The 25,109-nt window shown below is 39.8% G+C and overlaps 1 protein-coding gene across 1 annotated transcript in view; it reads right to left on the bottom strand.

Moving 5' to 3' along the window:
* Positions 1-25,109, bottom strand: part of LOC127970895 (testican-1-like) — a 235,333-nt gene that overhangs the window by 103,337 nt on the left and 106,887 nt on the right. Inside the window, exon 3 of the mRNA XM_052573599.1 lies at positions 12,732-12,777. Within this exon, the coding sequence (XP_052429559.1) occupies positions 12,732-12,777 (46 nt within the window). The remainder of the gene's footprint in view (positions 1-12,731; positions 12,778-25,109) is intronic.

Here is a 25,109-nt window from a genome sequence, read left to right as displayed (position 1 = left end):
CAGGAGGGTGGTGGACTGGCAGAGGATGAAGGGGAGGGACGGAGGGCCAGGTCCAAAGAAGGAGGTAAGAAAAACAAATGAAAACAAAAACACAAAAACATGGGTACATGGAGGACATTAGGTGATTACCACCCGGGCGGAACAGAGGGCAATCACACCCATGTGGTCAAGGCAGAAGCCCCCCCAGGGCGGAGCAGAAGACCACCACATCCTCGTAGTCAAGGCCAAAGTCCCCCAGGGCGGAGCGGAAGACCACCACATCCTCGTAGTCAAGGCCAGAGTCCCCCAGGGCGGAGCAGAAGACCACCACGTCCTCGCGGTCGAGGCCGGAGTCCCCCAGGGCGGAGCGGAAGACCACCACATTCTTGTGGCCGGCTACATGGGAGGACGAAGATCACTGGTGACTTGACTCAGTCCTCGAAGATCACCGGTGACTAGCCTTGTCTCTGGAGAGTTCATGGGAACCTGACTCGACTCTGAAAGGTCAATAGTGACAAGCCCTGACTCTGGAAGGCCATCGGTAACTAGCCCTGACTCTGGAAGGCCATCTGTGACTAGCCCTGGCTCTGAAATGTCATCGGTGAATAGCCCTGATTCAGGAAGGCCATCGGTGACTAGCCCTGACTCTGGAAGGTCATCGGTGACTAGCCCTAGCTCTGGAAGGTCGACGGTGACTAACCCTGACTCTGGAGGGTCCACGAACACCTGACTCGACTCCGGAGGGTCAACCGGGAACTGACTCAACTCTGAACAGTCAATGGGTACCTGACTTGACTTAAGACTGCCTGTTGAGACGTGAGACACCTCTGCTTCGGGCACTGCCTTTGGAACGGCCTCGGGCACCGCCTCAGTCACCACATCGGGAACGGCCTCGGTCACCGCCTTGGCCTCCGGAACAACAGCGGGCACCGCCTCGGCCTCCAGAACAGCATTGAGCACCTCCTCGTGAACGGCCTCGGGCACTGCCTTGGCCTCCGGAACAACATCGGGCACCGCCTCGGGAACAGCATCGGGCACCACCTCGGGAACTGCATCAGGCACCGCCTCGGGAACTGCATCGGGCACCGCCTCGGCCTCTCGAACAGCATTGGGCACCGCCTCGGGAACTGCATCGGGCACCGCCTCGGCCTCCGAAACAGCATCGGGCACCGCCTCGGGAACGTCCTCCTGGACGGCAGCTGCCCGCTCGGACTTTGAGGAGCGGTAGACGCCTGTCTCCTCCTCCTCCGTCCTCTATGATGGCGAGTCGGTGGCCCCTTGTCTGAAGACTCAGGTGTTGAATCGACCATCTTGTGCTGTGGCGTTGGACTGGCGGCCATCTTGTACTGTGTTGCTGGGCTGGCGGCCATCTTGTGCTGTGGCGCTGGGCTGGCGGCCATCTTGTGCTGTGGCGCTGGGCTGACGGCCACCTTGTGCTGTGGCGCTGGGCTGACGGCCATCTTGTGCTGTGGCGCTGGGCTGGCGGCCATCTTGTACTGTGGCGCTGGACTGGCGGCCATCTTGTACTGTGGCGCTGGACTGGCGGCCATCTTGTACTGTGGCGCTGGACTGACGGCCATCTTGTACTGTGGCGCTGGACTGGCGGCCATCTTGTACTGTGGCGCTGGACTGGCGGCCATCTTGTGCTGTGGCGCTGGACTGGCGGCCATCTTGTGCTGTGGCGCTGGGTTGGCGGCCATCTTGTGCTGTGGCGCTGGGCTGGCGGCCATCTTGTACTGTGGCGCTGGACTGGTGGCCATCTTGTACTGTGGCGCTGGACTGGCGGCCATCTTCTGCTGTGGCGCTGGGCTGGCGGCCATCTTGTACTGTGGCGCTGGACGGTCGGCCATCTTGTGCTGTGGCGCTGGACTGGCGGCCATCTTGTGCTGTGGCGCTGGACTGGCGGCCATCTTGTGCTGTGGCGCTGGGTTGGCGGCCATCTTGTGCTGTGGCGCTGGGCTGGCGGCCATCTTGTACTGTGGCGCTGGACGGTCGGCCATCTTGTACTGTGGTGCTGGACTGGCGGCCATGCCAGTCAGCGGCGCTGGGTTGGCGGCCATTTCGTGCCGCTGGACAGGACTGGCGGCCATCTGGTACCACGTCGCTGGCTCGGCCGATCTGCGTCTCCCTTCTCCTCTCGGGACATCCTGGGGAAATGGCAGCCCCCAACCGAATCCCGGTTCGACGGGAGCCCACAGTGGCGATCGCTGACGGACCTCCTCTCGACCGCTTGCTCCGGAGTGACCTCCCCTGGTCCCCCGGAACACCACTAGGCGAGAGCCCTCAAAACCATTTCTCTCCCTTTTGCTGGCTGGGGAGGAAATGGTAGTAGACATACTGCTGGATCCAATTGGATGTAGTCCTTCTGTGACGGTTGGGTTTAGGGAAAACACAAGGAAAGGGTAGGATCCAATTGCAAAGTATGATTTATTAAACAAAAAGGGAAATACAAAATAAACAGTCTTGAGAGACAAACAAACCAAAAGAGGGAACCGGATATAACGTGAAACTCGGAGGAACGAGAAGGTAAGGGGAAGTCTCGGAAGATGAGAACATATCAACACATAGGGTAAGGACTCCATACAGACAACAGAGAAGGACAGCTCTATATAGGGAGACTAATGACAAAGGAGTTTGGTGGCATTTTCTTGAATATTGGTAGTAAAGATGATTTTGTACCCTTCCAAATTCATTCTGCTACTGTCACCATACATTAGGTCATTAAAATTAAGAAGTCCTGTTCTAGAGACAGCCATGCATGCCCATGCCATCACACCACCTCTACCAAGCTTTAGAGATGAGGCTGTATGAAGGATCATTTGCAGACACCTTTGCTTTCCAATCACTTACATAAAGGTTAATCTTTGTCTCATCGGTCCATCAACTCCAAAACTCTACTGGCTCACATTTGTGAAGAATCTTGAATTTCTATGTTTGGTGCTGATCAGAGGTTTCCATCTTGCAATGTAGCTTCTGTAATTCTTTGTCAAATTCTCCTGGGGACAGTAGATTGACAGAGCATCACCCTAGCTTTCTGGTTGGTGGAGGTTGTTGGTGATTTTACAGACATGTATTTTAGGGTAAATTGTTACAGCTTTTATGATTTGTCTGTCATCAACTACTGTTGTTTTTCTCAGCTGATCAGGTCATCCTCGTCTTCATCCTGGTTTGTGTGTGTCCTCATCGAATGCAAGACTTAGAATGCAGAAGCAATGGATATAACTGATAAGACACATTCCCTGCTTTTAATATCTGAAGAATTACTGCAACAGGACACAGTTGAAAACTTAGAAAGGTCTGTAAGGGCCACACAGCAAACAGAACAATTTTGTCTTTACTGTTCCAATATTTATGGAGGGCACTGTATATTCTATTTCCTAGTATTACAGCTTTACTGTATTTTGGCTCAAATAAATGCACACAAATACATTTGAATAATTGTATCAAAACAGATACAGTAGATATACAGTAAATTGAAGAGACTGGAGCTGAAATTGGCAGCACTGTTGTTGTATTGAAACTGATTGTTTAGTTATATTAGCTCTGAAGCAGAAATAAATGTGACTCATGAGATGAAACATTAATATTGTGTGTCTATGGCAGGATCCACAGCAGCAGCAGATGAAAACACTGATCATTCTGAACATGTGTTTCTACTCTCCCTCCATTCAGGGGGTCCTAAAACCCTTTACAAGGCTCAAAATATTTACAGTTCACATCAATATTTTTTATATTAATTTGCATTAAAAAGTCTTAAAATGTCTTAAATTTCATTTCTTTAAACTTACAGATACTTTTGCTGGACAGAATATATTAAGTGAACAAACTAAAATTAAAGGGGTATGATGCTATTTCAATTTTTCTTTTCTTTTCTTCTCTTTGGAGTGCATAAAGAAGATCTAAAGACTAAAGACTCAAATCAAAAGATATCCAAATCGTCTCAGGTTACAAATGTAACCTTTGTTCCCTGAGAACAGGGAACGAGATAAGTCATCGACGCTATGGGGAACGCCTCAGGTGTGACAGGTGTGACAGGTGTCTGAAATCAAATATCAACTCACAGCAATCATGCTGACCGGCGACAGCCATGAATCATCAGCTTGAATGATGAGAGTGCGACCTGATTATAAAAAGGGCGCCTTGAAACCATGACAATATCCTTTCATCTGAAGGGACTGCTTGGCAGGCAGACCCTGAGGCATGGCTGGGAGACGTATTGTCTCGTTCCCTGTTCTCGGGGAACAAAGGTTACAGTTGTAACCTGAGACGTTCCCTTTCGAAGGGAACTTCGACAATACGTCATCGACGCTATGGGGATCGAAATACCCACGCCGCCATGCTAAAGGGAGTGCATGCCCAATGGCAGTGACAACTGTCAGAACCTGCAATTCAATGAACGCTAGAACCACTCACTCTCAGGTCACTCCCTACGGTCATAGCCCAAGCTATATGATACCACAGAAAACCTCCATAAACATAGTTTAGTGAAAGGTCTACCTGGGCCTGCTCAAGGGCCTAGGACCACAACTTCAGCTTCTTAGAAGGGGTCCCTTCTAGGGAATGTGGCTAGGGAACCCGAAGGAACCCCAGCCAGTCACTATTCAGGGGAATGTGCCACCTGAAATGCCACGAGGCAGGCCTGACCTGGTGTCACTATATAAGACACTACAGACTGGCCACTTCCTGTCTGTCCGAAGACAGAGCCTCTGGACACTTGCCTTTAGGAAGGCATCCAACCCAAGGAACTGCGGAGCAGGCAGTGAACCACTCGGCCCGGAACTCAGAGACTGGATATCCTGGAGAGTATGACTCAGCATAGTGCTTTACAACCCTTGCCAGCGAGGGGAGTTTCTCTACTCGATCCACGGATCTACCCAGTGTTTGTGTTTCAAAACACAGAAGAGGCCTGTGAGGGCCTAAGGACTGATCTAACTGGGAGGCCTCATGAGAGGCCTACGACCGACTGACCAGACTCAGGAGATCCCATACTCATATTGACCCTCAGTGAGGGGAGCATAAGTTCTACCTGATAGGCAACCAGGCTGTAGCAAGATAAAGAGCGTCCAGGAGGGAACCCTTAGCAGAGAATAAAAACTTGAGCCGAGCCAGGGCGCAAGCTCACCTTCGGTAGCTGCCTGATAAGGTCTGCTAAACTGAAAGTAAGCGGCCACTAGCTTACAAAACCCAGCACCACTGTGAAACTACTCTCAGGGAGACATGGAGAGGCCTACTACCTGACAACCGCAGTATGTGGGAGCTCACCTTCAGAGAGGCCTGATGAAGCCTACTACCTGACAACCACAATATGTGGGAGTTCACCTACAGAGAGTCCTAGAGAGGCCTACTACCTTTTACCAGATAACCACCTTAAGTGGAAACTGAAAGTAATTTGGAACTCAACTCCAGGGAGGCCTGGTGAGGCCTACTACCAGACAACCACAGTATGTGGGAGCTCACCTTCAGAGAGGCCTAGTGAAGCCTACTACCTGATAACCACAATATGTGGGAGTTCACCTACAGAGAGGCCTAGAGAGGCCTACTACCTGTTACCAGATAACCACCTTAAGTCGAAACTGAAAGTAATTTGGAACTCAACTCCTGGGAGGCCTGGTGAGGCCTACTACCTGACAACACAGTATGTGGGAGCTCAACTTCAGGGAGGCCTAGTGAGGCCTACTACTTGATAAACACAGTTGAGGAAAGCTTACTTTCAGTGAGGCCTGGAGAGGCCTACTACCTGAAAACCATAGCTGATAGTGAGCCAGACTGGCAGTTCAGTCGACTGTCTTTGAGGCTTTGCCTTCAGGGAGGCCTTATTAGGCCTACTACCTGGCAGTTCAAAAAAGCGGGAATTCAACTTCAGGGAGGCCTGTGGGGCCTGCCACCTAGTAACCACAGTATCCCATTAAACCCTCAGGGAGGCCTAGTAAAGCCTACTATCTGACCACCACAAAATGTGGGAGCCCACCTTCATTCTATTAAAAAACTTTTCCTATAGTTTTGTCCTAGTGTATGTTCCACAGTATCCTGGTACCTAATCACATTGCCAGAGGTAGTGTACTCAGCAAAAAACAATACCCTTATAGCAAGGGAGTACCACATACGCCATTCTGCCTAGTGGAGGCCCCATTAGGGGCCTACCTACTAAATGCATGGGCGTCAGCCCATGGCAATGCTATGGCTTCAAAGTGAGCGGAGTTCAAAAACTGGAGCCATCGTGGTGTGAGGTAGATACATACAGAGCTGAGAATGGACTACTCAAAACTACCCTGAGTTAGCGGGGGAGTAACAACCATATGCCCCTGCAATGTTAGACAGGGAGCAGGCCTGCAAGTGGCTCCAAAGGATGACAGGGATTTGTCCTGCAACCAGCCTAGGGGAGCGGGGGTCTAAATTGCAAGCCAACCCACTTCAATCCATTTTCGAGCGATTAGCTCAAAGGGCTGAGTGGAGCCAGCTTTAGAGGCCCAAAAAACATCTCTGTTCGGCAGGGTCTGACAAACTGTCATTTCGCAGAGCGAAAGATGGCCTAACCCTGCCAGACTGATCCTACCTCAGCTACCACCCTGCATTACTTTATCACCCCTTAATGCAGAGAAAGGGGCGGGCCTTGGCCAACAACTCCCATTTAAGGGAGGAGGCTGAAATCTAGGGGAGGAAGCCTAACACATAATGAATTCGGCAGCTATACTTAGCAACATGCCTCAAATATCCCTAGCATAGCCTAGGCCAGCTACAGAGGCGGCCCGGATGAGGGCCGACCTACAAGCATAGATCTACCTGAGGGCTCGAAGGAGCCACAGCCTACTTGATTGAGAGGCTGTGAAACACTCAACCTACTGAAACCTTGCAAAGCTCAGGGGAGCGAGTACTCAGGATGCCAATGTCACAAACCGATAGGCAGGACATCTATTTGACGATCTATATGAAGCGCCAGCGTCAGTCTAAACCTAAAGAAGTTTTTTTTTTTTTTTTAGGAAGACCAACTACTCTACCCCTGGGTGGCTAATAGCCCTGAGGCTAAACAGAAATGAACGGTGGCCCACCACGCATTTAAAATGTTATGACAGGAAGGCCATCACATACTCAGCACAGAAGCCAAATCTTCTTTGAGCTTCTTCCTAATTCGTTCTAGCCACCAACTGGGGGAGGCTTCAGGGCCCTAAAGTCCAATACTTTAATTGCTCCTCTAAGAGTGATCCCCTAGGTCTATACAGGGAACAAGGTCTGTAGAGAAATACAAATCAGTGTTAGTTATATACACAGAATTGTACAAACCAAAAAGTTCACCTGCGGCGTGCAGAATGAAGACTCTCCAGAGAGTTCTCAATGAATCTGGGGTCCACTAGCGGCAGAGCTATACTTAGCAACATGCCTCAAATATCCCTAGCATAGCCTAGGCCAGCTACAGAGGCGGCCCGGATGAGGGCCGACCTACAAGCATAGATCTACCTGAGGGCTCGAAGGAGCCACAGCCTACTTGATTGAGAGGCTGTGAAACACTCAACCTACTGAAACCTTGCAAAGCTCAGGGGAGCGAGTACTCAGGATGCCAATGTCACAAACCGATAGGCAGGACATCTATTTGACGATCTATATGAAGCGCCAGCGTCAGTCTAAACCTAAAGAAGTTTTTTTTTTTTTTTTAGGAAGACCAACTACTCTACCCCTGGGTGGCTAATAGCCCTGAGGCTAAACAGAAATGAACGGTGGCCCACCACGCATTTAAAATGTTATGACAGGAAGGCCATCACATACTCAGCACAGAAGCCAAATCTTCTTTGAGCTTCTTCCTAATTCGTTCTAGCCACCAACTGGGGGAGGCTTCAGGGCCCTAAAGTCCAATACTTTAATTGCTCCTCTAAGAGTGATCCCCTAGGTCTATACAGGGAACAAGGTCTGTAGAGAAATACAAATCAGTGTTAGTTATATACACAGAATTGTACAAACCAAAAAGTTCACCTGCGGCGTGCAGAATGAAGACTCTCCAGAGAGTTCTCAATGAATCTGGGGTCCACTAGCGGCAGAGCTATACTTAGCAACATGCCTCAAATATCCCTAGCATAGCCTAGGCCAGCTACAGAGGCGGCCCGGATGAGGGCCGACCTACAAGCATAGATCTACCTGAGGGCTCGAAGGAGCCACAGCCTACTTGATTGAGAGGCTGTGAAACACTCAACCTACTGAAACCTTGCAAAGCTCAGGGGAGCGAGTACTCAGGATGCCAATGTCACAAACCGATAGGCAGGACATCTATTTGACGATCTATATGAAGCGCCAGCGTCAGTCTAAACCTAAAGAAGTTTTTTTTTTTTTTTTAGGAAGACCAACTACTCTACCCCTGGGTGGCTAATAGCCCTGAGGCTAAACAGAAATGAACGGTGGCCCACCACGCATTTAAAATGTTATGACAGGAAGGCCATCACATACTCAGCACAGAAGCCAAATCTTCTTTGAGCTTCTTCCTAATTCGTTCTAGCCACCAACTGGGGGAGGCTTCAGGGCCCTAAAGTCCAATACTTTAATTGCTCCTCTAAGAGTGATCCCCTAGGTCTATACAGGGAACAAGGTCTGTAGAAAAATACAAATCAGTGTTAGTTATATACACAGAATTGTACAAACCAAAAAGTTCACCTGCGGCGTGCAGAATGAAGACTCTCCAGAGAGTTCTCAATGAATCTGGGGTCCACCACTTTTTACATGCCTAAAAGAGGCGCTCACATTAACCAGTTGCTACGGTGGGCCATCAGAACATAGTTCTCATTATAAGGCCCATCCCCAGGGCTGGTGTAACGTAAACGCCTGGGGAGTCAAGAAGAGGGAGAGGGCTGGTAGAAAAAGTCCTCCAGGGAGATCAAACCCTACTTCCACTGAGCGTTGCTGCGCTTGTGCCGAATTACCTCCTTTAAGTCCCTCTTCTTGCGGGAGGCTCGTCTCCTCTGTGTCCTACTCCTCCATGGAGGGGGCGCACGAGAGGCAACACTAGACCTCTGGTCCTGTCTGCCTGGGCAGGGGCCCGGATCTCAGCGGTATACACTTAAAAGTCTCCGTCATCCACCTGCACCTCACTCTCGTCAGCCGATGACGCGTCCGAGAGGTTAACGCCCCTCTCGAGACTGTCAGCGAGGTCCATCTCGGAGCCCCATGAAGCGTGATGCTGCTCTGCCTCGGCACGAGCGAGACCCGATCCGCGAGGACCGGATGCTGAACTCTCTTCCCTCGAGAAGAGAGCCCGACGAGAGCGGAGCGTTCTCATAGAAAAACGCTCACAATTTGCACATGACGCTCCCTCAAGAGCATCCTGTGCGTGCTCTTCACCCAAACAGTACACATGCATCTTGTGAGTGTCACCCGGTGACAAATATCTTGGGCACGGTTCAGCACATTTCACAAAACTTTAAGGACTTGCCTTAGATGTGTGTTTCATTTTTGCTGTAAGCAGACATTTAAATCAGACAAAACAGTCCCTGAAGACGAAAAGGATATTGTCATGGTTTCAAGGCGCTTTTTTTATATCCAGGTCTCACGCTCATCATTCAAGCTGATGATTCACTGCTGTCGCTGGTCAGCATGATTGCTGTGAGTTGATATTTGATTTCAGACACCTGTCACACCTGAGGTGTTCCCCATAGCATCGATGACGTATTGTCGAAGTTCTCTTTCGAAAGGGAACCTTCTTTAAAAAAGTTTAGATTCAACCACTCCTACCTAAAAAGCCTCATTCAAACAAAGCCCCACATGTCTATTTCACTGTGTGGGAAGATTTGCATAAATTTTAAAGCAAAGAAACAAGGCGCAACTTTTATTCTTGCTGTTGTCGCCGTTGCCGCCGTTGCCATGTCGTGGATACGCTGTGTGTTTCATTGTGAAAGCAAAAATACTTTGTTTGTTCTTCCTAAACAGGACACAACTAGAAATCAGTAGTTAAGTTGTATTTACAACCCAAATATTCAGATGTACTGTATGCAGTGCTTTTTATGGCAGAGAATTTTGCAAGGACAGTCTGGCGCTTCTGACTCACAGCCTGTCAGAACATTTTCATATTTAAAGAATTTGTCACTGACGATTCAAACATGAGTTTTGAGCAGTGTAGAGTAGCGCATTTTGTTTGTCATTTCTCTGATCACAAAAGCAGACATGGTGCGAAACGCAGCACAATGCAATGCAACATGTAAAAAGACAGTATAAGTCATTATAATCAGTAATTATGTCCCCACTGGATGCAGCAAATGCCTCATTTGTAATGGGTTTTATTGTTTTTTGGTTGGCGATATATGAAGAAAAAAAATCTCAATATTGTCAAATTTGTTACGATATTTGATATATTTCTCTATATGTTTTAATTTGCATTTAAATAATCAAAATAAATAAAAATATAGTAACTATAAAATATATAAATATAATAAAAATAAAAACTTGGGGAAATAATTTGTCTGGGATAATAACAGATGGGGAGCTATTTGCTGAAGCACATAGGTGTTTCTTTATATATATATATATATATATATATATATATATATATATATATATATATATATATATATATATATATATATATATATATGCTAGTCATTTGATATAGACAAAGGGAGTGTTCTTTGGTCTTAATATATACATATATATTACATATATATACAAACGCACTCACGCACACACACACACAGATATATATATATATATATATATATATATATATATATATATATATATATATATATATATATATATATATATTACCAAATACTTATACACTCCCTCTGTCTATATCAAATGACTAGAATTCCTATTAGCAATTCCACATTGCCATAGCCTATGTTTCTCTATTCACACAACAGTGACAATCGTAGACAATACAATTGAGATCTCATGAAGGAACACAGAGCGGCTGAATTACGTTTTCACTCAGATTGCTAACTCCAGCTTGTTTGTGGTGCTTCCGCAATGAGGAGAGAGTGTTTGCGTCCGAATGGTTGCCAGATTGCACACCGCACTGTATAGCTGGCCAATCAGATCACACCTCGCTTTTCAGAACCATGAGCTTTATAAAAAATCAGCGGGGTTCAGAAAGGCTGGGCATAGAGGAGCAACAATAATGTACATTATGAGGAAAAGAATGTGTTATTTTTTTTAAACTTAAACCGCATAAACACATTGCATTACACCAAATACACAAAATAATGTTATTTTAAACAACGTCATATGACCCCTTTCATGAGTCATTCAAACATGACCCTAGTAAAAAGTCATATATTTAAAATACATTTATTTCATCCTAAGTATAGTTCAAATCTATTAATTACTTAAAGATAACGTGAGTCTTATGGACATTTTTACTAACAGCTGTTATCAGCTTAAAACACCTTTTGGCATTAAAATAGTACTGTCAGGTTTTACTAAAGACGCACAGTGACTAATTAGCGCAGAAAAGGCGTTGACAGTCATTTTGGCACCTGACCTTTTGAATATGCATTTCTAGGAGTTTCTCTTTCTGATGCAACATTTATGGGAGGAGCGTATTTAACACATTTTACTAATATTTACACTATTATTTATCATTAATTTCTTTGCTAGGAGAAGGCATTGCAGGAAACAGAGAGGGCGTGGTAGAAGGGAGATGATTTTTCCACATGTATTAATTTATTTAGAAAGAACACTTTAAATTTCCATGGCCATCTGTGCTGTTTTGGAATTGCCCTCTCACACGAATTTGCCCTGTTTAGTAAAACTGGCCCTTACCGATATAAAAGTTATAATGACATTTTATTTGGAATACTACTTGTGCACAAAGCAAATTTCTTAATATTAAGTCTAAAATGTGTTTTAATGTCACTTTTGGTGTTGATTATATGATCTTTGAATAATATTGGTCTTTAAATGCTAAATATTTATAGTGTGCCTGAAGTATACTTGCAAAAGTTCCACTTTAGCACAATCAAATATACTTCAGTATATCTTTAGCACTACTGCAGATTTTAAGTATACCAATTTAGCACAATACAGGTACAATTGCACAGCATTTTATTAAGTACTTAAATATGAAAATGTATTTGTAACATAAAATAAATGTAATTCAAATACATTTAAGTATATTTATTTTTCACTAGGACAGGCTTGACCAAATACTCGAAATGAGGTAAAAACATTGTGATTGTGCACAATTAATTATTACCACAGGTACACCAACAGAAACAAAACAGAATCTGACCACTGAAATGAATTCTGCTCATTTGAGTTTTGTTATTTCCCTGATTATTGAGAATGTGTTAGATTTACATCCTTTTTAATGAATGCTGGGTGTGTGTTTTTGCTATAATTTGAGCACAAATTGCTCTCTAGTCTCAAGAATTGGACTTAATCTAATGAAAAGCCCTCAATCATAAAACCATTCATGAATTAAATACACACTTTTTGACTTAGGATGTGGGTTGGAGATAATTGTAAAAGATAATTGCAATTATCTTTCTATAAAAACAATAGAAGTCTATGATATGTCTTCATTTAGCTATATGTGTGTGTTTCTGGCTTGCTCTATTGATTCATGTCTGGAGCAGAGAGGAGGATCGATACACTGAAATGAAGATTCCAACACTTGATTGGAGTTTTTATGATTAATCTGGGTAGAGATACAGCATGTAGGACGGTTAGGAGAGCAAGATAGAGGCGAGACTATAGGGTCAGCAGGATAAATGGATAAAAGCCACAGAGAAAATGTTTGTGAACAAGAAACACACGCTTTTGCTGAATCTTCTTACCTTGGTCCTGTGCTTTGTTGGGGTTCCAGGTTCTGAAGTAATCGTCCTATAGAAACACACAATGGAACACATTTAAAATCCTCAGACAGACAAGCTTCAATGCTACCGTCACGACCTTCAGAAAGAAGAAAATAGCTTTATGATTGAAGGAAGATGTGAGAAAAGACAGAGAGGATGACTTCTGGTCTGACACCGATATAAGTGTACAGACAGACTGTTTGCTGATGTTTTTAATGAAAGCTGTGTAGTAAATGGACTGTCTGCGGAGGTATTCATTTCAAGGATTGAGCCAAACTCAAGTCTGATTCTCCTTCTATCGCAGGTCTCTTTTGTTACACACTATATTTTTAGATGTGGACCAGTCAGTGGTGTCTGCTACTTTTCGGTTTTTAGTGGTTAAATGTTCACCCGGATCTATTTGATTATTTTGGGGTTGGCAATATTGCTTAAAAAAAAATACTACTAAACATTGAATTTTCTTGACCAGAAACAGGAGTTTTAAAGTATATTCACGAAGTTGCAAAAGAAAAAAAGAAATATATATACATATATTTTTGATGTATCCAATGTTGCTTCCAAAAACGACTTCTCAAACAACTTCTTAACACTATTACTAGACAAAATTACTTTACCTGGAAATGTAGTCGTAAAGGTACAACATAAAAATGCTAAATCCTATGCGTTACAGCAGCCTTTATCTGTATCCCAAGCATATTTGATTTACCCTGCCTCTCTAGGTGCTGCACTGTGATAATGCAAACAAACCATTTCTCTTCTCGTCTCTCTTAAACATTTGGGAATACAACAGATCTAAGCCATACATCACCATACATCATTTCATAAAATCAAAACTTATTTATTCCGCCCATTAAAAAGCTGCATGCATTTGGTTAACACTAAATGCAAAAATTTCACAATACACAGAATAAAATGAAATAAAATAATAAATAACAATATAATAAATAACACTTGACTGATAACACTTATCATAAAGTATACACCGCGTGCATAATTATTAGACAAATTGATATTCTGATCATATTTTTTTTTCAGTGAGTTTTAGAAGCAGTAATTTTTTTTCTTTTCAGTCTGAGTTAAACCTCTTTTTAGGCTCATTTTATCTGTAAAAGAAAACATGCCTTATCATTCTGCACACCTGAATATAAGGAGTTTTTCAATTCTAGCCTTCATGGACAATTATACATCATTTAGACATATTAAATACTAAATTAATAGTAGTTATTCAGATTGATCTGGTTTGGAATTGTTCCGGTTCAAGACTGTTTTATGAAAGTGGAATAATGACAGCGAGTGAGAGAGATCTGATTTCATCTCAGCGACAGACTTCAGGTGGATCTCACACAACATTAGCGACGGCTGCTGCATTATAAGGGCTTTTCAAATCCGATCGCTAACACAGTCCTGTCCCAAAGTGGAGCCGCTACGGGCTGGATAAACACATCTTTGACATCAAACTCTCATTAGGGGCTCTTTAGCTTCCAGCAGACTGATGTTTTAGTGTAAAATATGTGGTTCATTTAAATTAAGAATGTAATTAAAAACAATAACTTGTGCGAGAATAAGTTACATCTGTTGGTAAGCTACAGAAGACCTCCAGTGTATCATTCCAGTGTAAACATCTAAAAGCTACAGCTCTCAGGCCGTGAGCGAAAGCCAGGCTATAATTCTGCTCAAAGTTTACGGTGGTCTTAGCAAAACTAGGCCAAATGTGTCTGTGGGCTCATGGCTCCAAATCAAAGGGGAACTGAGGGAAAGGTGAAACTCATTTTACCCTCAGAATGACAAAATCTGAGTCTGCAAATCTGCGTGATGAAGCAGAAGCCAGCAAACTCTCATAAACCGAACGGCGCTGCTGTAACCTTTATACACAGCCGTGAAACTTCTCTCAGTGGAAATGATGACCTTTGCAAGTTGTCTTTGAACGCTTTGGGTTCAATACAAGTTAAGATTAAAAGATCTTGTAAAAACAAGCAGAAATGTGTTTACAGTAATGAATATTCAGCATCGGGAATCATTGGTGCGCAAGATGCATTATCTAAAATATCACATTTTTTTGTTTTGCCATTTTATATATCACTCACAGACACACACAAAAAAAACATTTTTGAATCATTTTTTATAGAAATATCTATATGATATATTTAATATGTTATAGTTTATAAATGTTATTGTTTTGATAATGGGATACTGAAGTTCAATAAGTTAATATTGTGAGTTACATTTTAGACACAATATTGTTGGTTTTTGCTGTATTTTACCAATGAAAATAGTTTCAAACATAGTTCAGATGGCAGATGAATAAGCATTTTTGAACAAATCAATGATTCATCCATGAAGAGTCACTTGCTTTGTTTCTGAATGAATCAGTCATTTGAAAAATCATTTGAATAAATGACTCAATGACTAGCTCATTAAATCTTTCTCACCGCCACCTGCTGTTGGTTTTTGTTTCAATTTCAGAGTATCAATTCATTTTGAAAGAACATTTCATATTTTAATATTCAAAATGTTATTTATAAAACTTTAATCTAATAGGATTATCCATGCAGTTGTAATTGCAATATCAGTGCTAATTTAGATCCTGCTTCTGTGTCACTTCTGCAGTGAAAATAAAAATAATTTTGTTGATAATTTTGTTTACTGATTTCATTTGCCAGTCTTATTATTCAAACTGAATTGTTTGAATCTGACATAAAAGATGATGCATATATCTAATATGGTTGGGAAAACTGTCCTTATAAAAGTTAAACACACCTGGAAATCAGTTTAAGGTGACAAACATGGAAAATGTTATTTTAATTTCTATCCAAAGATACCAGAACAAAAACACACTCAGCAACATAATTATTATAAACTAAATACAGGAAACTATTGCACATCTTAACTAGGAATATATGTTTTGAAAGTCTAGTCATAAAACGCAAGTTTCTCAGAAAATCTCATTATTTTTAAAATCAGAAAAACATGGCTTTTAATATAAGCATTACATCTGAAGTAGATTTGAGTGTGCTGACTGAATCAAAACACTAATGCACTTCAAGATGCTCAGTCATTTACATTCGGACCGTGTTATTGCTCCTGCTCCTTCAACATTCAGTGTCCTTCAAACACAAGATACTGTCTGAGTATACAATCTCCAAAAACATGTCAACACTTAATGCTTGAATGTCATTGCAATGGATATGAAAATATCGAAACATCTGCAACAAAAAAAAAGGTAACTCTTAACTTTTTCTTACTTCTTTTTTTTTTCATGAAATTCACAATTCTGACTTTTTTCCATTATAATTCTGAAACTTATTTTTCACAATTCAGATTTTTTTGTAAGTCTGTTTATAATATTTAAAAAACAGATTATTCTCGTAATTGTGAAATTTTATATCTCACAATTAGTTTTCTCATAATTCTGACTTTTTATATCTCATAATATATCTCAATATATATATATATATATATATATATATATATATATATATATATATATATATATATATATATATATATAAAACAGTGTGTCTGAATTATGGTATATATATATATATATATATATATATATATATATATATATATATATATATATATATATATATATATATATATATATCATAATTCAGACTTCTGTGTTGTAATTCTGAGTTTAGACCTAACAATTCTGACTTTTTTTCTGCATCTACATCAAGTCAGTTTTATGTTTTCATTCCATTACGAAAACAAACTTCCATTACAAACACACTTTGGAATCAGATCATTTGACAAAAAGAAGCTTGTGAGTTTACAACACTACCCCCAGATGTAGTGTTGAAGATGAAGTCAGTCACTATTGTGTATATCTCAGGTCAGTGGGTGACGTTGCAAGTTGATGCAGTTCTGTAATGTGATTCTCTCTGTATCTCTTTGTCTCCATATGCATTTCACATTTTTTTAATTGTGGCTTCAAAACAGCTAGTGAGAGAGGTTTTAGCGGCATGCAGATGAGCGTGAGAGCGTTTATCTGTAACCCACACACGACAACATAACACCTGCTGCACAAATAACTATCACAGACAGGAATTGGGTCCACAGATTCATTTGATCTTCCCCTCTGTCTCTCTGTGGTTTAGGTAAATGAGTGTTGCGGGCAGGCTAGTGGTTATCTGCTGTCAGATTATCCGTCTCATGTTTGCCCCGCAGACAGACAGCGCGGCTGGAGTGTGTTTGAGAAAAGTCAGAAACTGTCTCCCAGTTCACAGGAGACTAACTGACTCTGGCTGCGTGTTTGTTCCTCTGCTTTCCTTTCACTTTCTGTTTGCTCACTCGTCCCTTCACTCTCTCGCTCCCACTCCTGCTCTCTGATGTTGTTCTGCGTTGACAGTTTAGAGCCCGCGGGCATGACAGGTCAGCCGTACACTCAGAGACGGCCGCGTGCGAGTGTGTGTGTGTGTGTGTGTGTGTGATGTTGAGTGAGGACGGCAGCAGGACAGAGCAGACGAACACACTAAAGCTGACAGATAAAGTCCCACTGACAACACACACACACACACACACCACACGCTGTTTTAAATGCAGAACTACCTCACAACCACTGAGCAGATTAGAGTTTTAATTAACATATAGAGAGAAAAAGATTTTGATGCTTCTATATTGTTGTAGAAAAAACTACTTACCCCAAAATTTGAAATAAATTATATATATATAATATATATATATATATATATATAAACAAATATTCTCAAATTTTGTAAGTACATTTTTTATGTTTTTGAATGAAGCTTTTTCTGCCCGCCAAGGCTGCATTTATTTGAGTAAAAATACTGTAATGATTGTGAAATATTATTAATATTTTAACTGTTTTCTGTTTAAATATGTTTTCAAATGTAATGTATTTATTTATTTATTTTAGGATTATTTGATGAATAGAATGTTCAAAAGAATAACATTTTTTTTAAATATAAATCTTTTGTAACATTTAAAATGTTTTAACTGACCCTTGATCAATTGAAGGCATTCTTGATGAATCTTACTGAAACTTTTGAACGGTGTACACATACACACAGAGAAAGAAGAGAGGATTGTGGATGTTACTAAACAAGTGAAAAATCTTTGTATACAAAAATGTTAAATTGTTTATCTTACCTCAACCTCCTTATCAAGAAAGCAGAAAAAGAGAAAGAGATTAAAATCAGGTTATCAGTCATCAAATGATCAATGAAAACTGTAAAATGTTTTGGAGATTTAATGAGGAAGTATCATTTACTTAAACAGATTGCATATCATATCTCACTAAGGAAAGCATCAGTAGCATAAAATCAGTGATGCACATCACTGGAACAGATTTGAAATAAACAAATCAGGAGCTAAAACAGATAAAGTGAACGCAAAATTTGAGTTACTTATTGTTAACTCATTGATTAGAGCCAAATCACAGATATAACAACATAAGCATGAGTGTGTTACTGCTGAAATGTGTCTTATAATACATAAAAAATGCTGGTTCTTAGAATCAAACATGAGTGATTCAAACCAATGAAATATCAATCAATAAAAAAATGATTTCAATGATGTATCCAGCTGGGACAAGAACAAACCAACACACACACACACACACACACACACTAACATGTATCCATAGAAAAACACACACCCTGCAGGTTATTTCATGTGTGAAGTGATACAGGATATTATGAGAGAAGACATGTAATTCTGAAAGCATTATAGCTGCCGCGCGCAACTGAGGAAGAAAACAATAACAGCGGTGCACGTACACATCTTTGAGATAAAGACATGATCATTATTAATAAATACTTCAGCTCTGAGGTCTTTCACCAACCAGCTTTTGTCCCAGCAGCTGATAAAATGTTTGGAATAAACACAATAAATCAATATTAAGATCTTAAACTTAGAGGACGAACACACACACAACACCACTGAGTTTCTATTGAGTATGAAAACCGGTCACGCTGTATTTTAAGGTCCAATTCTCACTATTAACAAACCATTAACTATGAACTTTGCCTCAATAAACTCACAATTTGCTGAATATTAATAGTCTGTAAGGTATTTGTTAAGCTGAGTTATTGTTAGAATTAGGGATGTAGAATATGATCATGCAGAATATGTGCTTTATAAATACTAATAAACAGCCAATATACTAATAATAATAGGCATACTAATCTAAAAATATTTTTGTTTTACACTACAGTAGGGCAATTTACGAACTTCTTTCCTATTTTTTTTTTTTAACTGCTAGCTGTCAGCAATTCATGCTGCACTATTAAGCTTTTATTACAATGGAGATGACAGTAGAGCTTTTATTTTGAAGGAAACCTCCAGTTTCAATGAAAAGAGACTTCACTTTGAAATGCGCAGCACAAATAGACTTGATCAAGGAATATTGTGCTTTCGGTTTAAGCTCATTTGACAGATACTGTGCCAAAGCATAATGGCCCAAAACACAACTTTAAAGACCTTTTATGTTAAAATAAGAAGTCTACATATATTTGAAAAACTACACTTGCCCGGAAGACATATCGTTTCAACTTCTCATGCGATTATAATAATATCAAGATATTACAATATTGATAATATTGTTAATTAACTACTTAAGTGTAGATATTATGAAAATGATTAATTTGTTTAATGCCGTTTTCTTTCCTGAATTAATGCATTTCCTATTCAAACGGAAAGTCGAGGTGTTTGAATACCCCAAGGCTGTAATGCATTTACTGAACTTGACATTACACTTTTCATATAAAAACGAGTTCTAATGAAATCACATTGGATTTTAATTAGTTATCAATCATTCATGAGAGCATTAACATGGAGTAATAGATTCATGGGTTATTAGATGGATCTTGTGGTTTTTAAACCTGCCCTTCATTCAGAAAGCATTGGCTTCTTTTAAACCAAACCCAACATCATTCATTTGAGAAAATCACTCAAATCCTGCCCTAATTTCACCAAAGCACTTGTTCACACTCTCATTTCTATTTTCGAGGGCGAGTGCAGACAGAATGAAGAAGTGGGAAAAAAACACAAGTAAAAATATAAAAGCAACATGCATTTGCATTCAAATCATCCGCATCAATCTGAAGAGGCCATTTTTCAATTCAATTAATGCTTAATTTCTCTGTATCAACACTGTTTTGGTCATTTGAATGTTAATTGCGTGTGGTTTAACTAACTCTATTAGTTTCCTCGAAAATCCATCTAAATACTGTCAAAGTCGGAGTCACGCTTGACTGTGTTTGATATGCTAATCTATCACAAACATCACAAGCCGTCGCTCCAGCTCTTCTCAGAAGCTCAGCTCTTTCCTTTCTTTTCTCATTGTTTCCTCTCACTTCTTCAGCTCAGAGGGTTTAGGATTTGCTGTTTAACCCATCTAAGTACAAAAGAAAATCTGTAAAAAATAACATTTATGTAAAGAAAATGGTACCTCTGGTTGCCAGATCTTTGCTGTTAAATATATGGTCTCAACATTTGTAGTTTTACAGATTTACCTCAAATTTACAGTAATAAAAACATTAAATAACAAATACTAAAAGCTGACTCCTTTTTTTTTTTACCTTTGTAAAAGTGGTGGGCACTATGGCAAAAATGATCATATTACAATCTTTTTTAGAAATTCACAGTTTTATCACGATTCTTTGTCATGTTGATTTGTCTGAGCAGTACAGCAAAACTAATTTCCCGTTTAAAAAAAAAAAATATTATATATATATATATATATATTAGGGGTGTAACGGTTCACAAAATTCACAGTTCGGTTCGATACGATACACTGATGTCACGGTTCGGTTCGGTTCGGTTCGATACGTTTTAGATACAGCAAAATGTAAAAACATCTCAACTTTTCAGAATGCCGCAAGCGCACCGCGGGTCATGTGACAAGAACCAACCAATCAGCTTCATCCTTTCCCGTAACAACGTTGAGAGCTCAGCCAAGATGAAGGATCAGCTGATCATAGTTGTATATGGATTGCAATTTTGAAATAAATTCAGTAGCAGAGCTACTGCAAGCGATTTTTAGAGCTGCAAATCCATTTATCCTTCGCTGAAATTTCCGCGTCTCATGGAGAGAGCACGTCATTGTTGCTTAGCAAAGACAGACGCCTCAGGAGAAAGACGCGCTTAGCGTTTTCCATGCGTTTTTAGGCACGATATGTGAACGGCCCCTAAGGCGCTCGCTCACTCAGCACGCGCTGAAGGCTCGTTGCAAAATGTCTAATGCATTTAACAGACCAGAAATATAAGATCCTAAAATAACCAACAGGTCTGGTGTTTGGGTTGGATTCCCTGTAAGCTATAGTGTCTAAATGCTGCAGGGATAGTTTGCTGCGTGCATGTTTCTCCTTTTTTTCGTCTTTTCCCAGATAGTACTGACGCATATATCCCAGATATTCCCGCTGGTTTTTTTTTTTTTTTTTTTTTTTTTGTAATCCCGCTGGTGTACCCTGTCATGTTGCAGATGCGACATACCGTTGTTTATTTATCCACCACTCTCTTGCCATCACCATTATAGCTTAAAGGGAATCCAAAGTGCACCCAAACACCAGACCTGTTGGTTATTGGAGGATCTTCTCATTTCTAGTCTGTTAAACGCATTGGCTATTTTGCAACGAGCCTTCAGCGCGTACTGAGTGAGCGAGCGCCTGCTGAGTAGCCTAACATAAACATATAAGATGGTGTTTTTTTCTTCTTCGGGAGTGTCAGGGGCGTTGCCTGTTACGTTGTTTGGGTTATTGGGCTACCTTGTTGAACGCATATCATTATATTTCTTTCTCTCTCTTTTTTTTTTTTTTTCAAATATAATTAATTACTCCAACGAACCGTTCGGTATACATAATGCGTACCGCGTACCGAACCGAAAGCGTCGTACCGAACGGTTCAATACGAATACGCGTATCGTTACACCCCTAATATATATATATATATATATATATATATATATATATATATATATATATATATATATATATATATATATATATATATATATATTATTATTATTTTTTTTTATTTTATTTTTTTTTTTAAGGTAACAAAGCATAAAATAAAAAAGAATGGCAGATAAAAAAAAAAAAACTTTATTTTCATTATTTTATCATTAAAGTCATTATTTTATCTTTGTTAACACAGAATAAGAACAAACATACACAAATTACAAATAAACATAATACGAATAAAACAGTACGTCTATTCAGCAGTACTGAATTAAGAAATATAAAAAGTAAAACACTATATACTTAAACGCTACATATGTAAATTGATTCTAATGGAAGTTCTCTATTAAAGAGCTTTGTGTTCTTTGTGTTTTGTTGTTGTATTAACATTAAAAGAATAGTTAACCCAAAAATGAAAATTCTGTCATCTGTCTGTTAATTCTGTCATAGTGTTTTATTTTAAAACCATAATTCACTCTCAGGCTGTTTTAAACCTGAATGAGTTTATTTTTTCTGTTAATATTATATTATTAAATTCAGTGGGGACCGGCTACTGTTTGGTTACTTACTTAAAATACCTTCTTTTGTGTTTAGCGCCAGAAAGAAATTAATACAGGTCTGGGACAACATACAAGTGAGTAAATAATGACAGAAATAATTTTGAGTGAACTATCCCTTTAATGACAAGCGGCAGCAGGTTTAGTTCTGTCCCTTTAAAGCTGCACACATCTAACATTCATGCACGCATCCGTATTTCCCTCAGTTGTTTACTTTCACTTTAAGCAACTGTGTTTATATGTAAACCTTGTGTGTTTATGACAGTATTAGCACAATCAGATGCCATACATAACTTCAGTAACTAGGCACTATTTGACAGGCTTTTGTGTGCACGCTTCAGCTGTATGCACTGGAAAAGAGCATGCATCAGAACAGCATGCAAATGAAATGTTTAACCAGCAAAACTTTAAAGCAAATAATGTACTTTTGTGATTGTGAGTAAGTGCAGTGTCCTACCGCAGAGTTAACACTAACGTTAATGTATTTTGCATTGTACTGTATATTGATACGGTGGCACCAGAACTGCATCAGATGTGTGCTGTAGCACAATACTACAATATTTCTCCAAAAGCAGATCGTGGAGACATTTTTATCGTCCACAACCAAAAATCGCCATATCGCACACCCCAATTTTATAATAAACTGATTAGCAACCAAAAAATAAGGTCATAAAGAGAAAGTCACATGATGAATCAAATTAAATCACAAATAACATTTCCACAAGCTGACTTAAATACTAATACACACATTTGTCATAAAAACAATTCCACTCAGAAATTACTAGTAAATCTCAATTATTAGCAAAGAAGTAGTAGCACATTGAATTATATATAAAATTTTGAAGTAGAAAAAGTAAAAGATTATTCTAGACTTTTCTATGTACACTGTCATACACACAAACATAAAACACCATCATGGAAACACACATAACATGAAAATAATGCAAAATAAATAAATAAATAAATAAATAAATAAATAAATAAATAAAACAAAGCAACAGACAATCCTGTTGTTTTTTTTTTTGCTCTTTTTAATTTCTAAAAATAGCATTATTTACATGAATGTGCCATTCGACCTATACGTTTTTCACCATATATATCAAGAGAAACAGCAATGTTATGTTTAGTTTCACTAAAACAGTAAAAAAATACTTTAATTAAAATGTTAACTGAAATAAAATAGCATTTAAATTACTTTATTTCATCTAGTTGCTAATGCAACGTTTCTCATTTTCATCTAGTTTAATTTGAAAAACTAGATTTTAAACTAAAATAAAAAAAATAAAAACAACAGAAATGAAAAACAATTAAAAATAACAATTAATTAAACATAAAAAACTATAATATTATCTCTAATTATACTAAATATAATTATTTTTGTTACCATTTTACCATTAAAATTAGCATCTTTTTATTTATTTTATTTTTCCTGTGAATTGCCTTGATATCTGAACATCTGGAACTGAAATCCTGTGAGCACAGCTAAAGCACAAGATGTACGGGAAAACTAACAGTTGGCTTTCTTCAGGTATTACAGACATGCTTACTTACATCAAGGTGAAACACCTCAAACTCGCTTATTGGCAAAACTGAAAGCCAAAGGATTATGGGAAATGCAGTAATGAGGGGTCTAGAGGTTAACAGCTCAGACACATGAGATTTTCTAAAAATAAACACCAAGTCTCTCTCTCCGTTCCTCTTGATTTCTCCTCTGGTGTTGTCTGATAGCACACCACACAGCCTGTGGCTCTCTCCTGCTGTAGCGTATCAAAAACCAGAGACTCGGAGAGCTTCAGAGCGGCGCCATCTGACATGCAAACTTTACAGCGTCATCAGAGGGAACATAACGGCCCATGTAAAGTTTACAGGTCCCGCTGGAGCACAAGAGCAGAGAGTGCTGAGACCTGTGTTTATGAGCGATGTGCAGGTTTGTCGTTCTGACTGCTCAAGTACACGACAGATAAATAAAGCCAGTTCTCAGGGATTTCGGGAGGATGGGCCGAGACCAATCTGTGCCATTTTTTTTAATTGTTGGTCTATGCAGACATGAATCAAACAGACATCTTTTGGCTCTTGTAAGGCGTCTCTTTGTTTTTTTCAACACTTTGTAGTAGAAGTGTTGCATGTCAAGTTAAAAATAGTTTCAAATATGATGCTGTGTGCAACTGAATCCAGCAGATTTTGCCTTGTAAAGCCTGACATATAAAAGAATAGGCCTAGTCAAAAACAAAATGGAAATGGAACAGTTTATTGAATCTTCAGACCTGAAGTGTGTTGAGCATCATACAGTATTTGATCCATCAGGCTTCTATGGCTCATATAGTCTAAAATAGTGAGGATATGGAGAAAAAATAACAAATTCAGCTCAGTTTTATTCCAAGGCCCAAGCTGAGCACAAAAATGAAATTTGGTACAGGGGCTGTTATTTATAGACATAAAACTGAAGATGAAATTCTGATTGTAATGTAAATCAATGAGGTTTCATAACAGTCGAGCAGATACTAAAATGACAATATAACTTGTCACTCTGTATATCCAATAATGTCTTAGTATTTAAGTATTTAAATGCTTAATTTGTTGATCCAAACATTAAATGTAATGCAATACAATGATTGAAAGATAAACAAATAAAAATTCACAAAAAAAAACTTATAATTATATTTTAAAAACACAGATTTTTCTTACAAATGATGACTGGATAATCAAGTAAAGCAAGTAAATCATGCAAACTTTGTTTTCCTGATCAATTACAGCTGTGTGTTTCAGAGAAAGATGTGTTTGCTTCATCTCCATGACAGTCTCTGAGAGAATCAAAGTGTTTGTTAGTGTATAAATCCTTTTTTTGTCTGACCAATATATTTTCTTTCAATAAAAATCAA

The sequence above is a fragment of the Carassius gibelio genome, chromosome B14 (assembly GCF_023724105.1).
Source record: "Carassius gibelio isolate Cgi1373 ecotype wild population from Czech Republic chromosome B14, carGib1.2-hapl.c, whole genome shotgun sequence".
NCBI classification, from domain to species: Eukaryota; Metazoa; Chordata; class Actinopteri; order Cypriniformes; family Cyprinidae; genus Carassius; species Carassius gibelio.
The sequence above is the reverse complement of the archived record's forward strand: the minus strand, read 5'-3'. Positions and strand labels throughout refer to the sequence as shown.